Source organism: Neoarius graeffei, chromosome 11, assembly GCF_027579695.1.
Source record: "Neoarius graeffei isolate fNeoGra1 chromosome 11, fNeoGra1.pri, whole genome shotgun sequence".
Taxonomy (NCBI): Eukaryota; Metazoa; Chordata; class Actinopteri; order Siluriformes; family Ariidae; genus Neoarius; species Neoarius graeffei.
The window spans coordinates 3,277,235-3,295,125 of NC_083579.1; the positions used below are offsets into that span (position 1 = coordinate 3,277,235).

At 43.4% G+C, this 17,891-nt stretch overlaps 1 protein-coding gene across 2 annotated transcripts in view; it reads right to left on the reverse strand.

The window, feature by feature from the left end:
* rtn4ip1 (reticulon 4 interacting protein 1) overlaps positions 1-17,891 on the reverse strand; it is a 29,454-nt gene that overhangs the window by 8,282 nt on the left and 3,281 nt on the right. The window contains exons 2-7 of one of the 2 annotated variants that reach the window (XM_060933280.1): positions 17,233-17,384; positions 13,543-13,611; positions 6,584-6,708; positions 5,144-5,197; positions 4,900-4,948; positions 2,118-2,254 (exon numbers count right to left, since the gene is read on the reverse strand). In XM_060933280.1, the coding sequence (XP_060789263.1) occupies positions 2,118-2,254; positions 4,900-4,948; positions 5,144-5,197; positions 6,584-6,708; positions 13,543-13,611; positions 17,233-17,384 (586 nt within the window). The remainder of the gene's footprint in view (positions 1-2,117; positions 2,255-4,899; positions 4,949-5,143; positions 5,198-6,583; positions 6,709-13,542; positions 13,612-17,232; positions 17,385-17,891) is intronic. The other variant, XM_060933281.1, reaches the window with a different exon arrangement.

Here is a 17,891-nt window from a genome sequence, read left to right on the forward strand (position 1 = left end):
GCTGTCCCGCCAGGACCCCGATCCCGGGGAATGGAGACTCAACCCAGCGGTGGTTCTCGCCATCTGGGAACGTTTTGGCAGGGCAGAGGTGGACCTCTTTGCCTGCCAGGAGTCGACACACTGCCCTCTGTGGTTCAGCCTCCACGGCCCCAGTCCCCTGGGCCAGGATGCGCTGGCGCATGCTTGGCCGAGGCAACTGCTGTATGCCTCCCCCCCTCTGCTGCTGATCGTGCCAACCCTACACAGGGTTGCGATGGACCACCACGGGCTGCTGCTTGTCGCCCCCCCGGTGGCCGGGCCGAGTGTGGTTCCCAAGTTGCTGCAACTTCTGAACGGCGACCCCTGGTGCCTGCCAGTGAGGACTGACCTGCTATCACAGCTGGGAGGGCAGATCTGGCACCCGGATTCAGCCCGTCTGCAGCTCTGGGTATGGCCGCTGAAGGGCCGGACCCCCTGCGAGGTCCTTGTGAGCCGGCAGTGGTCAATACCATTGCAAGCTCTCGGGCACCCCCCACCAATGCCCTCTATGCCAACAGATGGAGGCTTTTCTCCAACTGGTGCTTAACTCGGGGGGAGGAGCCTACATGCTGCCCCCTGCCGACCATTCGACTGTTCCGCCAGTCTCTGCTTTGATAAGGGTCTTACCCCTGCCACCATCAAGGTCTATGCAGCTGCCATCTCTGCTCAGCATGCCAGAGTTGGGGGAAGGACCGTGGGGTCCCACGCCTTGGTGGCACGTTTCTTGAAGGGTGCTCTCCGGTTGAGACCCCCCCGACGGAGCCGGGTACCCACATGGGACCTTCATTGGTGCTGCAGGCTCTCTGCGACGCACCGTTCTGAGCCCCTGCTCACGGCAGACATTTCATGGCTCTCCCTGAAGACTGCTTTTCTTCTGGCCATTGCATCGACGAGGCGCGTCGGGGAACTACACGCGCTGTCAGTCAGTGGGGAGTGCCTGCAGTGGCACTCCGGTGACAGTGGGGTCACCCTGTGGCCTAACCCCTCTTTCCTCCCGAAGACCCTCTCTGCTACCTTCGTCAACCAGCCCCTTAGCCTTGCGGCGTTCGAGGCGGGCCATGGTGAGAGGTCGGAACTTTTGTGCCCAGTTCGCGCCCTCAGGGTGTACGTGTCGCGTACAGAGGGCTTCCGTAGGAGTGACGCCCTGTTTCTGTGCCACACAGGACCGACGAGGGGTCTGGCGCTCTCTAAGCAGAGGCTATCCAAGTGGATAGTCGAGGCCATATTACATGCCTACAGGCACAGTGGCTTCCCGATTCCTCCGGCTGTCAGGGCGCACTCTGCACGGGGCGTGGTGGCATCACTGAAGGGCGTGCCCCTTTCAGACATATGCAGCGCAGCCTCCTGGGCTTCCAGCTGCACCTTCACCAGGTTTTACCGTCTTAATGTCGTCCCACATAATCCTGTGGCGACGGCTGTCATTCCAGGCCCGTCGCAGCAGCACTGGGTACGGGTAGGCACTCCTCATGACCTGGTTGGTATTAGTCATCCATGTGCTGAAAGCACCGCCTCTGGCGGTCAGTAGAAACGAAATAGAACGAGGGTTATGTATATAACCGCGGTTCTATGAGTTTCGGATGACCGCCAGAGCTTGGCAGTCACTCGGAGTGTACACGAGAAGATTTGCCAAGAGGTCACTTCCTGGGTTTACCGGTCTTTTATGCCGGGGTCACGGGGTGACGTCACCCAGGTCACACGTGACTTTGTTGTTACTATTACTCGACCTGCACGTTCGTGTGATGGATATCCATGTGCTGAAAGCACCGCCTCTGGCGGTCATCCGAAACTCATAGAACCGCGGTTATATACATAACCCTCGTTTTTTCCCCCCTCATTATACTAACCCCTCCCTCTGAGCCACTCCTTTACCTACAGGGGCCCTGAAATGCTGTCGTAATATTCAGACCATACATTTTTTAAAATTGCTTTTATAAATAAAGTAACGTTTCACTTCAGATCTGAACCGCATCATTAAGAAATAAAATCCTCTAAAAGTCTGGAAACATTCAACGATGATGAACGCCTGAAAGGGTGGAGTTACTGAGTGACCTCTGAGCGGCGCCGGATTATAAACTGCTGACTGAGTGAAGACTCTTTACTTGTCCAGCGTGTGTAGTTTCCTCTCCACCGGCCCGCTGGTGTAATCCACCACATCATCAGCTCCTAAACCCCTCACCAGCCGCTCGGCATTCTGGGAACACGTCACCGTCACATGACCCCCCCACGACTTCAGCAACTGGACACAAGAAACATTCTCTAAAATAATTTAATCGGTTTTTCTCATGCAAATGAAATAAACCAATTAAATTATTTTAGAGAATAACAGAATTTACTGCCTTTTCCTCAGAGATCTCTCTTCATGAGCTTTTTTACTTTAATTTTTAAAATGTTAACAGTACAATTAAACAGAAAACAAATGCAAAACAATTACAGACTAATCTGTAAATATAAACAAATATCAGCTTAATTCCAAAAAGTAATTTAAAAAGTTATTTCAGCCAGCAAAAATATATAAATTAAAATTTAAAAGGAAAAAAAAAAATCAAGAAAATTTAAAGAAATTTAAATTTATGGAATGTTAGCAAGTTTAAAAAATAAATTAAATAACAGATTAAAGTCAGCCTGCAATCTGTGAATTTAATCAATTACAGAAAAAAAAAATCAGCTTATAAAAGTTCACAAAAAAAGTAAATTAAAAAGTCAAATTGTAATTAGTGACTAAATAAACAAGCACCAATAAATATAAAGCAAATTAAGTAAAAATATAAAATGCAGAAAAGTGAAACAGTGGCCTTAAAATAAATACTTTCTGCAGGAAAAAAAAATGTCCGACTGCACAGAGTGAATGAATTTACTGAACGAAACTGAATCGTATTAAAGCGAGAGTAAGCGATCATCAGGATGAAACGGTCACCGGTGGTTAGTTTTACCATTTCACATTTTAATCCTCATTAAATCCACGGTCTGAAAAGCACTCATTAAAGAGGACATGCCCACGGGCGCAGATGGGGGGGGGGGGGGGGGGATTCGTCCCACCCAGATTTAAATTCACCTCGTTCGGTCCCCCCCACTTATAGGGAGGAAAAAACGTCTATGCTGTCTTTCTTTGCATAAGGCAAACCTCACGGAAAAATCAAGACTAATTACCATTCGGTTTATTGAGGTGCACAGCAGTACTCACATAGTTGCAACTGCGCAGACTGCACAGGTTGCGAGCTCGAGCTTGGTTGCTATGGTTACCCACAACAAGTTTGACAGGCATATCGGGGACAGCTCCTCCTAGTTCAGGACCCCAACACGGCATGATGAAGGGTGCCAAAAGGCAGAAAACGATTGCATCGTTTTTTCAAAAAAAAAAAAAAAAGACTAAGTAAACTGTGCCTTACTTTATCATATCACCTTGCAATTTTTTGATAGTCTGTTCAAAGTAATGTCGTAGTGAAAGTAAAATCGTACGGAGTAGAGATGCCTTTCTGGTAGCCTCCTTCTCTCGGTGGTAGCCTGTAAATACAGTGCTCAGAAGGCAGTTTTAATGTTTAATCTGGCGTTCCCTGCCATAATTTCAGCGAGCATAGTGTTTCATAAGGAAACTTTGCGAAGAGTTGTTGACTGACTGCCGCTCACGCAACACACAGGCATAGTTAGAAAGTCAGGATGCACTGGTTTACACTTTACACACACACACGTAGCCCAGCCTCTCGCTATGGTTAACAGTTGGAACTTAGCGGTTTTAAAACTAGTTTTGCAGTTTTGCAATTTCTGTGCGTGATGATAATGTGTAAACTTTGGATTTCCATAGGCTATGTTAAAATGTTATCATTGTCCTGGCCTGCAGGTAGTTCCTGGTGATGGCAGTGAGGGAGGTGAAATAACATGTATACACACTACCGTTCAAAAGTTTGGGGTCACGCAGACAATTTTGTGTTTTCCATGAAAAGTCACACTTTTATTTCCCACCATAAGTTGTAAAATGAATAGAAAATATAGTCGAGACATTTTTCTGGTCATTTTGAGCATTTAATCGACCCCACAAATGTGATGCTCCAGAAACTCAATCTGCTCAAAGGAAGGTCAGTTTTATAGCTTCTCTAAAGAGCTCAACTGTTTTCAGCTGTGCTAACATGATTGTACAAGGGTTTTCTAATCATCCATTAGCCTTCTGAGGCAATGAGCAAACACATTGTACCATTAGAACACTGGAGTGAGAGTTGCTGGAAATGGGCCTCTATACACCTATGGAGATATTGCACCAAAAACCAGACATTTGCAGCTAGAATAGTCATTTACCACATTAGCAATGTATAGAGTGGATTTCTGATTAGTTTAAAGTGATCTTCATTGAAAAGAACAGTGCTTTTCTTTCAAAAATAAGGACATTTCAAAGTGACCCCAAACTTTTGAACGGTAGTGTGCGTGTGTGTATATATATATATATATATATATATATATATATATATATATATATATACACACACACACACACAAAATGGAATCATTTGCTGACAGCTCAGTCCCCCCCAGTTCAAAAATCCTATCTGCGCCCCTGGACACGCCCCCAACGTCTTGGAGCAGAGTGTGCCTGGGATTATTCCCCCAGTCTGGAAAACAGTCGGGCGAGTCATCGATAGAAAAGTAGTCATAATTACCGACAGCCCTAATGAGATTAACGTTTACGCAAACGAACAGCGCAGTGTGCCGCCAATTTCACACAGCTTTCAGTTTGTTTCAAACGAAACAGCCGTAACCATGAGATTACATTTACACGCCGTTTCATCTCAAGGAAGAACCACAGGACAGGTTTAATACGATAAAAATAAAATACACAAATCTGTAAAGTAAATATAGGTTACATAAATTATAAAATAAAATGGTGTTTATTACCTGGATGGCAAACGTTCCAACCCCACCTGAACCCCCGAGGATGAGGATTCTGAGAAAAAAAAACACACACCAAATGTAAATAAATAAATAAATAAAATTTGTTTTTTGAAAAATATATGCGCTCATTTTTAATTTAACATGTTTCAGAAAAGTTGGGACAGGGGCAACAAAAGAAAAAAAAACAATTGGGTTAATTGTCATCAGATCAGTAAGATGATTGGGTATTAAAAAAAAAAAAAAAGACCTTTCCAGAGAGGCGGAGTCTCTCAGAAGTAAAGATGGGGCGGGGTTCACCGCTCTGTGAAAGACAGTGTGGGCAAACAGTGCAACAATTTAAGAATAACGTTCCTCAATGTAAAACTGCAAAGAATTTGGGGATCACATCATCTCTGGTCCATAATATCATTAAAAGATTCAGAGAATCTGGAGAAATCTCTGTATGCAAGAGACAAGGCTGAAAACTGACACTGGATGCCTGTGATCTTCAGTCCCTCAGGAGACACTGCATTAAAAGCAGACAAGTGTCTGTAGTGGAAATCACTGTATGGGCTCAGGAACACTTCAGAAAACCATCATCTGTGAAAACAGTTTATTACTGCATCCACAAATGCAAGTTAAAACCACATATAAACAATATCCAGAAACCCCGCCCCCTTCTCTGGGCCCGAGCTCTTTTACGATGGACTGAGGTGAAGTGGAAAACTGTCCCGAGGTCTGACGAATCAAAAGTAGAAATTCTTTTTAGAAATCATGGACACAACGTCCTCCAGGCTAAAGAGGAGAGGGACCATCCGGCTTGTTATCAGTGCACAGTGATGGCATTAGGGGGCATTAGTGCACATGACATGGGTAGCTTACACATCCGGGAAGGCATCATTAATGCTGAATGATATAAACACGTTTCAGATAAAGTCTCTTTCAGAGAAGGCCTTCCTTCTTTCAGCAAGACAACGCCAAACCACTTTCTGCACATATCAAAACTGCATGGCTCCGTAGTAAGAGAGTCCAGGTGCTAAACTGGCCTGCTGCAGTCCAGACCTGTCGCCCATTTAAAACATTTGGTGCATTATGAAGCACAAAATACGACAAAGGAGACCCCAAACTGTTGAGCAACTGAAACTGTATATCAGGCAAGAATGGGATGACATTTCTCTTTCAAAACTACGGCAATTGGTCTCCTCAGTTCCCAAATGTTTACAGAGTGTTGTTAAAAGTAGAGGTGATGCAACATGGTGGTAAACACGCCCCTGTCCCAACTTTTTTGGAACGTTTTACTGACATCAAATTCACAATGAGCCTATATTTAAAAAAAAAAAAAAATTACTCAGTTTCAACATTTGATATGTTGTCTTGGTACTAATTTCAATGAAATATCGGGTTTCCACAATCTGCAAGTTATCGCATTCTGTTTTTATTTACAGGTTACACAGCGTCCCAACTTTTTGGAAGCAAGGTTGTAAAATAAATTATGAAACAAAACTACAATCTGCCAATAATTTAATTGCATCAGATCTCATAAACAAGAGCCAGATCTCATTAGAGGAGTGTGAGAGTGAGCGTGTGTGTGCTTATCCTCTCTAATGAGGGTGTCCGTGTTGGACAGCTTGGCTTGTTTCAAGCGTGGGACGTGATGGAGCAGATACAGGGATTGAGGACGTGGGGGTGGGTGTGTGTGGTTTTTTACCGTTTTTTAGAGCAGTTGTCTTTGTTCAAGCCGCCCGTGTTGACGAGAGCTGACCAGGCCGTAGCTGCAACGTACGGGATCGACACTGCGTCTGTGTGACTCAACGATTTGGGTTTGTGAGACACCTGTAACACACACAGGTTTTGGACATCAGAGTCTGTTATAAAAGGAGAAACAACGGTCCAAGCATCAAAACACAGAGTGACTCAGCAGCTCTCATTAACCAGCACAGTGGACACTGTGGTCTTTGTGCGCGCATGCGTGTGTACGCAGTAATTTGGGTTAATTAGACACAAAGGGAAGCAGATCATTAAGGAGATAAGTGCAGCACAAAAGACTGAGGAACACAAGGACAAAACAGGAAGTCAGACTCGGCACGATTCCGGGAAATGTCCAGAAACTGGGCTCTTACACACAGAGGAACGAACGCGCGCACACACCACGGATTATAAAACATTTCTTTTCTTTCCTAACACAGTAGTTATGGTTATGCGTCATTGTTCCATCATTCACTTGCTTTTAAAAAGAAACGTTCTTTAGGAAAGAAAAACACCCACCCACGGATGTGCTGCTTACAAAAATCTCCTCAATAAAGATCTTTCAGTGAAAAGTGTCAGTGTTTGAGCATCAAAATCATCACTGGGCCTCATTTAACAAACTGGATCCGAACAGATTTATTCATAAAATCACTCATACGAGCGTTTACACGATTCTGTAAATCCGGGGGGTGGGGTGGGGGGGTGGGGGGCATTTATAACCTTGTGTTCCTATAAATTTACACCTGAGTAAACTGGAACTAATCTAAACCTCGACCTGATGGACTTCAGATCATATAAATCAGCACGGATTACTGCACCTCTAATATCTGATACATACTGCGGAGCTTAAACGGTTTAAGTCAAGTTTATTTGTACAGCGCTTTTAACAATAAACATTGTCGCAAAGCAGCTTTACAGAATTTGAACGATTTAAAACATGAGCTAATTTTATCCCCAACAAGCAAGCCTGTGGCGACGGTGGCAAGGAAAAACTCCCTCAGACGACATGAAGAAACCTTGAGAGGAACCAGACTCAAAAGGGAACCCATCCTCATCCGGGCAACAACAGACAGCATGACTATAATATTAACAGTTTTAACAAAGTCAGCTTTGTTGATGCTATAAACCCCCCACCGACAGAAACCCGAGCGCAAAACCATTTCACGACAACCGCAGTCCCAAAGTTAGCAAGTCAACTGCAGTCCCCAGCCACAAAAACCACTGCAAGAGTCCAGAGCGTCCTCCAGGCACGACCCCCAACTGTCCATACGGGGCCGCCCTCCACAGGAGCGATGTGGCGAGACTCCAACCAGACACAGGGCACCAGGATGGACCAGGCAGGTCCGAGGAGCAGAAGAGGTTCAGCATCTCGATCCCAGGACTGACATGTAACTCAGAGGGACAGATTTTGGGGGGGGGGGGGGGGGGAACACAGGTTGTTAGGTATGCCTAATGTCACCTGAATAAGTAGGAACAGTATACATTTTGCGCCGAGTACAAGCAGGGACTCCGGCAACTAACTATGACAGCATAACTAAAAGGGGAGAGCCAGAAGGTAACACAGGCATGAGGGAGCCCCGGGACATAAAGCAGCAGCCACTACACCATCAACAAACTCGAGTGAGCAAGCGAGTGGGGACTGACAGCATCCATACATCCCAGTTTACCAAAACACTCTATGTCTGAGGAACCTCCAGATCTACACCTTTACCTCATAAACACCATTAACACAAGGCTTGACTAAACAGATATGTTTTCAGCTGAGACTTAAACACTGAGATCGTGTCTGATTCCCGAACACTACTTGGAAGGCTGTTCCATAACTGTGGGGCTTTGTAAGAAAAGGCTCCGCCCCCTGATGTAGTCTTCACTATACGATGTACCAGCAGATAGCCTGCACCTTTTGATCTAAGTAGGCGTGGCGGGTCATAGAGGAGCAGAAGTTCACTCAGGTACTGTGGTGCGAGACCATTCAGTGCTTTAAAGGTCAATAGTAATATTTTATAATCAATACGAAATTTGATTGGGAGCCAATGCAGTGTGGATAAGACAGGCGTGATGGGGTCATATTTTCTAGTTCTAGTAAGGACTCTTGCTGCTGCATTTTGAACTAACTGGAGCTTGTTTATGCACTTATTGGAACATCCAGACAGTAAGGCATTACAATAATCCAACCTGGAGGGAACGAAAGCATGGACTAGTTTTTCCGCGTCATGTAGTGACATTAAATTTCTTATCTTAGCAATATTTCTGAGATGAAAGAAAGCTATCCGGGTAATGTTATCAATGTGAGTTTCGAATGAAAGACTGGGGTCAATAATCACCCCGAGGTCTTTTACTGCTGCACGTGAAGAAACAGAAAGGCCATCCAGAGTTACTGTGGAATCAGAAAACTTACTTCTAGCCGCATGTGGTCCGAGTACAAGTACTTCAGTCTTGTCAGAGTTAAGCAGAAGGAAGTTAATAAGCATCCAGTGTCTAATGTCCTTCACACATTCCTCAATTCTATTAAGCTGGTGTCTCTCATCAGGTTTTGCAGAGACATACAACTGCGTGTCATCAGCATAACAGTGGAAACTAATACAATGTTTACGAATAATATCACTCAGAGGTAACACATATAAAGAGAAAAAAAAAAAAAGTGGACCCAAGACAGAACCTTGTGGAACACCCAACTTTACCTCAGTACGTCTAGAAAAATCACCATTTACATCAACATACTGATAGCGATCAGTTAAATAAGAGCTGAGCTAGGAGAGGGCCGTTCCCTTAACTCCCACAACATTTTCTAGTCTATCCAGAAGAATGGAATGATCAATGGTATCAAATGCTGCACTAAGGTCAAGCAACACAAGTAGCGAGACACAGCCCTGATCAGATGCCAACAGTAGGTCGTTTACTACTTTAACCAGCGCTGTCTCTGTGCTATGATGAGGTCTAAATCCTGACTGATACATTTCATGGATGTTATTCCTATGTAAATATGAGCATAACTGCTGTGCCACAGCTTTTTCAAGGATCTTGGAGATAAAGGGGAGGTTTGATATTGGCCGATAATTGGACAGCTGACAGGGATCAAGGTCAGGTTTTTTAATCAGGGGTTTGATAACTGCTAGTTTAAAGGATTTGGGTACATAGCCAATCATAAGAGAGGAATTTATTATTTTTAGAAGCGGTTCAATGACTTCAGGTATTATCTGTTTGAATAGACGTGTAGGTCAGGGATCTAGTACACAAGTTGAGGCTTTTGATGCGGAGATTAATGAAAGTAATTCAGTTTCTCTAAGGGGAGTAAAACATTCTAACTGATGATCTGATACAGTTATATTGTTAACTACAGGGTCACTTACATTGTCGGACCTTAAATTAGTAGTTTGAATTTGTCGGATATTCTCAATTTTGTCATTTAAAAAAAAAATTCATGAAATTTACTTTTATGTTCACAAAGCTTTGGAGTCACGATCATAAACACATCCTCATGCTTGGTCACCCAGTCCGGTATTAAAGAATACAAAAAAAGCAAGCGGGTACACTCCCATAAATTAAGACAAATGAGATAGCGGTGTATAAACGGAGGACAGGCCTGTGTAGAGCCGTAACCCAACGCCTGAAACGACGGGATTTAGTGCTTGCTTATAGACAAAATATATTGTGCAACAATAAATCGTGATACACATTTATCAAAATCTGAACTGTGGAAATAAAAAGCGATAACCAGGATTATCATCAGGATGCAAATCCTTGCTGCAATTGTATTGTTTAAACATCAAGGGGTGCTCATACAATAACATACAATTCTTGGGTTTCACGTGACGTCACATCCGCCTCATTAGTTATTCAAAACTTTAGCTGGTGGTCCACCAAGGCTCAGTTGACAAAGCGTTTGTACGGAGAAGGTTCATCGCTCGCATGAAAAATGCCTTACGCTTGCGTTGTTCGAATCAAACCGTGAAACTGATTTATTTAAAAAAAAAAAAAAAGGGGTGAACGAACACAGGATTTTACAAAAAGACGTGGGGAAAGGCGGCTTTTGAACCTCTGACTGAAATCGAAGGGAGCCGAGTCGAAGCATGCTGGAGTTTGCAGTGATCACTTGGTGAAAGGTTTGTATTTCCCTCTCAGCTCCGTCCTTAGTGTTTTCCAAGTACTGTTCTTGCTACGTGTCGTTATTTTACGGTACTTTTTTTTTTTAGTCCCGAAGTGCTAAAGTCCCCAGCTGTTTCTTTGTTTCCTCCTCACAAAGTCTTGAAGGTCACGACAAAATTCTTCCCCAGCCGTACAGTTACAATGCGCCGTGATCACTTCTCCGTCTTGTTTAACTCAGATCCAGGTCTTTAAAGGGGTTTCTGATGATCTTTGTGAATGATTTAGCTGAGAGATAAGAGCCAACACAAGTGAGAATCAAGCCAACTGTGTGTTTACACTTCAACTTGCAGCGCTTCGTTGTAAAGACACGAATGAAAAGCTTTAATTTAAAAAAAAAAAAAAAAACCCACACACACACACCAGACTTCCACGAGCAAAAACAATCCAGGATTCATTGGGCAGCGACTTGATCCCGAGGTCCTTTACCCAGCCACATACAAAAAAAAAAAAAAGTTGTAAGCCTCCATACTCTTCCACGCTTTCATCTGTTTTGCGGTGCAAAAGGACGTCTGCAACACCAGATAGTTCGAGATGTCGGGGAACTCGACTGAAGGGTAGTTTTTTTGAGATCGTATGACAAATCCTGCTTTTCCAGACTGTAGGGGTCGATTCCATTGCACAAAGCAATCTTCTGAAGATATCTAAAGCCAGTAGGGGCTTCTAGATTAATACGAGCGTACTCTGATAAAGTTAGTTATCGCTAGCTGTTTGCGCTACGGCAGCGGTTTTGGTTTGCTCGACCACCAGCCGTTTTACCGGAAGTGAAATCGCTAAGAAAAAGTCACGTGACTGAAACCCAAGAATAGCAGGAATGCATGTGACTTCACCGTAGGCAGAAGTAACACAGCTCTAATGCTGCAAAAAAGCACACACAGATGTAAAATGTGAAAGAGCTGGTGCGTGATTGTGTACAAATAGATTTAACCAGAAATCAGAGCTCTCTCGCTTTTTACAGACTGCTGAAGGATAAACAAAAGAAAAGCAAATGGAGGAAGAACAAAAAGTTCATAAATGTTTATTAGGAAAGGGAATTTTTGTTAACATTTTTCATAAAATGAATGTCTTCATCGATAGGCTATTATATTTGACTAACCTTTACAAGCGTGGGCAATTATTAAGAAAATGAATTAAAGTTGATGGGGAAAAAAATGTTGCATTTTTTGCTAATTTCTTACATCCCCCCCCCAAAAGATATTTGGGGGGGGAAATCGAATCATGACCCAAATATTGTTAACCAAATCAAATTGTGAATAGTTACATGCCTACTTACTGCTTCTTCTTATATTATTATTATGCAGAGCGCCGCACTTAAGAGAATATGGTGAAGCATCAATCCAATTTTTGATGGATTTTGCAACCAAACGATGTCCATGTCCCACCACAGGGAACCCGATCATAAGTGCAAGGCAACATCTCAAACATTCGACCACCAAACAAAATCTGTATCTTTATTTCCATAAAGACAGGAGTTTTTACCCAGCACTTATTTTTAATTTGCTTTTAAAAAAAAAAAAAAAAAAAGTGGGATTATTTACTAACACATTTTACAGAAAATATTCACGACAATTTCATACAAGAACAAGTTAAAACAGTTTTATTAGTTCACTCGCTTGTTGGACAGGTGACAGTTTGTGTCGTGTAAGGGCGATAGACAGCTGTAATCTCAGGAAGACCGTTATTGAAAACACGCGAGCAAACAGATCCGAAACGGAGACAAAACCAGGCAGTGGTGGAGTGAGACACAGACAGGATATCAGAGGGATACAATACTCGCAGTCCAAAACCAGGAAAGCGACACAAAATACAAGGCTGTCACAAAGTCTGTGTGTTACTCAGAGTCCTTATATAAATGTCTGCACTGTGATTGAGCTCCAATCAGGAACAGGTACATGGGGATTAGTCCTAATGGCGCTGAGAGAGGAAACCAGACACCTGTGTGATGTATGGAGTGTGATATTGGATGGTAACTCTACAGTAGTGCTGTAAGTGAAAGCATTGGTTCACTGCTGTCCCCCAGGCACCCAGCAGAGTCGCACCATAATACATGTGCTGGTGGTGTTTCTGGCGCATGGCATGCGGCGTCAAAGAAAGGAATAAATATGTATCGTAACTGCGACATGTCTCTCATCATTGGTCTCACTGTCACAAGACAATGCAGTGATTTATTGAGGTGAAAAACATGACACGACAATTCGAGGGTTCATTCATGGTGCTGTAATATTTTATTCAGGAGGATTCCGTTTTGAACCCTTGGAAATATTTTGCTCGTAAACTCATCAGGAGCTCCACTTTTAGACAGCGACTAAATATCTACACTATCACTACTACAGTTTGTGCACTTCACCTTTTATGGATGTTTATGGGCATCACTACATGCAAATGAGCTGTATTCAGAATGCACTTTGGACTGTATAGGTGATCAACACACACTTTACTAAAAGCGTAAATCAAGGACACCTAATGGATTTATTTACAGTATACAACAAATCAGAATATCGTTGATCGTATTGTTCATTAAACTCTTTGATAAACTAAGAATTAAGAATATTTGGGCAATTAGTGAGTTAGTACTGGAGACAAAGTGTGTTTGAGCAGACAGCTGTATCTCCACACACACACGAGCTTAATGTTAAATGAAATGAACTGTGTGTATAATTATGTACATGAGAGGAATTCTGTAGGTTTGATGTTGTAGCTATAAGGACATCAGCGCACGCACACAGGATATTTAACAGCAGCTCTTTCAGGTGTTTCACTTCGTTAACAGTCCATTACCTCGTTAGCGCTGAGCACGACGAACTCAGCCAAGCTGCCCTGCTTCCACGGAGGAATCGCAGCCCAAACCTGACACACACACACACACAAACAAAGGGTTAAGACTCATTATAAAACTTCAGGTTCAGAGCTCTTGATAAATTCGAAGAAAAACAGTGTACAAAAATTAACCTTCCTGTAGTTCAAGCGATTTTAGTTTAACCATCTCCACTTCTGCTTCAGATCCTCGCTCTCATAACCAAATCACGTGCCTGTATAGAAATTATTCTATCTACATTCACTGAATGAGTAATTGTGTGCTCTGATTGGCTACTCTACTACTAGGATATCAGCTCATATACCGTGAGCAGAGAAAAACAAAATGGCAGAGCGCGTTGCTGAACCAACCGAGGATGAAATAAAAACTCTACTCGAAAACAAACTCCCCCCCCCCAAAAAAAAGCAACAAAATCTTTTTTTTTTTTTTCAAGAATTATTAATTTTCTCATTTTTCACAAATTGCCCCTGTCATTTCGCCGGTTTGTTTACATTCTAAGCAGAAATGATTTTGTCGGACATTTTGTATGAAGCTTTTAATTTATCGAATTTGCAAAAAATAAAAGTGCCGTTTCTCAAAACCCAGTGAATGTGGATAGAATTAAAAACAGTTATTCCACTCAATCTCGGTGCCACGCACCTCGGCGGCTATCAGCTCATGTACGACTCGATTTTGTGGAATAACTTAATTTGCTAAACGCTACCTACAGGGCCGAATTTTCACACGTTCAGGTTTTTCCTCTCCGGTTTCTCCAGTCCAACAATTAAATCAAAATGGGCAAATTTACTGCAAAATGTTAAACATTTCATCGTGGCTCATGGACAGCCATGAATGAATCATTAACGAGAAGTTGCACGTGCTAGGAATTGGATTTGGTGCTGTTGGTGCATCCAAACGATGAGAATGAGAACGATGAGAAGTGCACTCTGGAATAAGCTGATACAGTACCGACATGAACACTGATGGTTTTAAAAAGGTACACATCATACATTTCTGGTGATGTAAAGGTCCAGGAGGAAGTGAGAATAGCCTCAAGTGCACCATCAGCCACTACAGCTGGCTGAACTTTTAAAACACCCATCCTCTGCAGTGCTCTTTTAATGAGGTGTGAGGTTGATGTTTAACTCCCACTTTAAATCCTGAGCAATGACGGTACCCAGGAAACGGAACGACTCCACCGTGACTACAGGCGAATCACATGGGTCCTCAGGGATGGGTTCCTCCTGAAGCCCATGACCAACTCTACCGTCTTCTGGGCATTGAGCTCCGGGCTGCACCAGGCCATGAGTTGATCCATTGGTCTCTGAGATGCGCCCAGTGAGGGCAGGGTCACCTGCAAACTGCAGGAGTTTAACAGCACACATCACTGAAGGGAGCCACTGGAAGCCCGATTGACGTCTTGGGTTAATTTATTCTGGAGTAGTGCTGGAAGGATTGTGTTGAACAGCAGGAAGTTCAGAAACAAAACTCCTGGCGTAGTTACCAGGAGAGTTGAGATGAAGGACAAAGTGCAGCGCCTTGCTGACTGCATCATGAACAGATCTACTAGCCTTATACAGCCGTGTTTCCAAAAAACATGGGATAGGGGCATGTTTACCATTGTGTTGCATCACCTCTACTTTTAACAACACTTTCAAAATGTTTGCAAACTGAGGAGACCAAGAGTATAGATTTGAAAGTGAAAGGTTGTCCCATTCTTGCCTGACATACAATTTCAGTTCAGGGTCTCCTTTATTATAGTTTGCACTTCATAATGCACCAAATGTTTTAAATGGGAGACAGGTCTGGACTACAGCAGGCCAGTTTAGCGCCCGGACTCTTACTATGGAGCCATGCAGTCTTAATATGTGCAGAAAGTGGTCTAGCGTTGTCTTGCTGAAAGAAGGAAGGCCTTCCCTGAAAAAATTGTCGTCTGGTTGGCAGCATATTGCTCTGAAATGTGTTTACAGTGGGGCAAAAAAGTATTTAGTCAGCCACCAATTGTGCAAGTTCTCCCACTTAAAAAGATGAGAGAGGCCTGCAATTTTCATCATAGGTACACTTCAACTAAGAGACAGAATGGGGGGAAAGAATCCAGGAAATCACATTGTAGGATTTTTAATGAATTAATTGGTAAATTCCTCGGTAAAATAAGTATTTGGTCACCTACAAACAAGCAAGATTTCTGGCTCTCACAGACCTGTAACAACTTCTTTAAGAGGCTCCTCTGTCCTCCACTCGTTACCTGTATTAATGGCACCTGTTTGAACTCGTTATCAGTATAAAAGACACCTGTCCACAACCTCAAACAGTCACACTCCAAACTCCACTATGGCCAAGACCAAAGAGCTGTCAAAGGACACCAGAAACAAAATTGTAGACCTGCACCAGGCTGGGAAGACTGAATCTGCAATAGGTAAGCAGCTTGGTGTGAAGAAATCAACTGTGGGAGCAATTATTAGAAAATGGAAGACATACAAGACCACTGATAATCTCCCTCGATCTGGGGCTCCACGCAAGATCTCACCCCGTGGGGTCAAAATGATCACAAGAACGGTGAGCAAAAATCCCAGAACCACACGGGGGGACCTAGTGAATGACCTGCAGAGAGCTGGGACCAAAGTAACAAAGGCTACCATCAGTAACACACTACGCCACCAGGGACTCAAATCCTGCAGTGCCAGACGTGTCCCCCTGCTTAAGCCAGTACATGTCCAGGCCCGTCTGAAGTTTGCTAGAGAGCATTTGGATGATCCAGAAGAGGATTGGGAGAATGTCATATGGTCAGATGAAACCAAAATAGAACTTTTTGGTAAAAACTCAACTTGTCGTGTTTGGAGGAGAAAGAATGCTGAGTTGCATCCAAAGAACACCATACCTACTGTGAAGCATGGGGGTGGAAACATCATGCTTTGGGGCTGTTTTTCTGCAAAGGGACCAGGACGACTGATCCGTGTAAAGGAAAGAATGAATGGGGCCATGTATCATGAGATTTTGAGTGAAAACCTCCTTCCATCAGCAAGGGCATTGAAGATGAAACGTGGCTGGGTCTTTCAGCATGACAATGATCCCAAACACACCGCCCGGGCAACGAAGGAGTGGCTTCGTAAGAAGCATTTCAAGGTCCTGGAGTGGCCTAGCCAGTCTCCAGATCTCAACCCCATAGAAAATCTTTGGAGGGAGTTGAAAGTCCGTGTTGCCCAGCGACAGCCCCAAAACATCACTGCTCTAGAGGAGATCTGCATGGAGGAATGGGCCAAAATACCAGCAACAGTGTGTGAAAACCTTGTGAAGACTTACAGAAAACGTTTGACCTCTGTCATTGCCAACAAAAGGTATATAACAAAGTATTGAGATGAACTTTTGTTATTGACCAAATACTTATTTTCCACCATAATTTGCAAATAAATTCTTTAAAAATCAGACAAATGTGATTTCCTGGATTCTTTCCCCCCATTCTGTCTCTCATAGTTGAAGTGTACCTATGATGAAAATTACAGGCCTCTCATCTTTTTAAGTGGGAAAACTTGCACAATTGGTGACTGACTAAATACTTTTTTTGCCCCACTGTATATCATTCAGCATTAATGAGACCTTCCCAGATGTACAAGCCCCCCGTGTCATGTGCACTAATGCCCCCTCATACCATCACAGATGCTGGGTTTCTGCGTTACCTCATCTCCTGGTTTGAAGTAACCCACGTCCAGGCCGCACTCCATGATCACCCCCGAGACGTCACGGCCCAGGATCAGCGGAAACTCACTGCCCACCTTGTTAATGTTCAGAGGGTCGCGCTTCATGGCCAGAGTGGCGGCACCATAACCTCCTGGTAGAGTCACCACACAGGACACAGTTTAATCATGGAACAAGCTTTAAAGGAACAAGTCACAATTTTCGACTGAGTCATTTCAAAGTCTTATCACATTATTTCTCGATACACTGTACGAGACGCAACAAACCCATAAATTCTGTCCAATGAGACTAGAACTAAAGTAATGGCACCCTATAAACAAAAAGCATTAGAATGCACGCAAACATGGCATTTTTTTTTTTACTGAGTGCGCCGCCTTTTTTCAGTTGCTCAGTCCTTTTCAGGCAACCAACTAATCATATGGGCAGGACTGGTCACCTAGGTAACCAGGAAAACGGAAAAGAAGCTTATGAATGTCTCCGTCCATCCTGAGACTAACAAATAGATAATAAAAAATAAAATAAAAAAAGGTCAATCATGTAACAGAAGTTAAAGTGGTGATATGCTGTAAAGATATTGTCGTCATAGAAAACAAACACACAGCTTCCCCCCCCCCCCTTTGACAAAGCACCAGGACTGGGA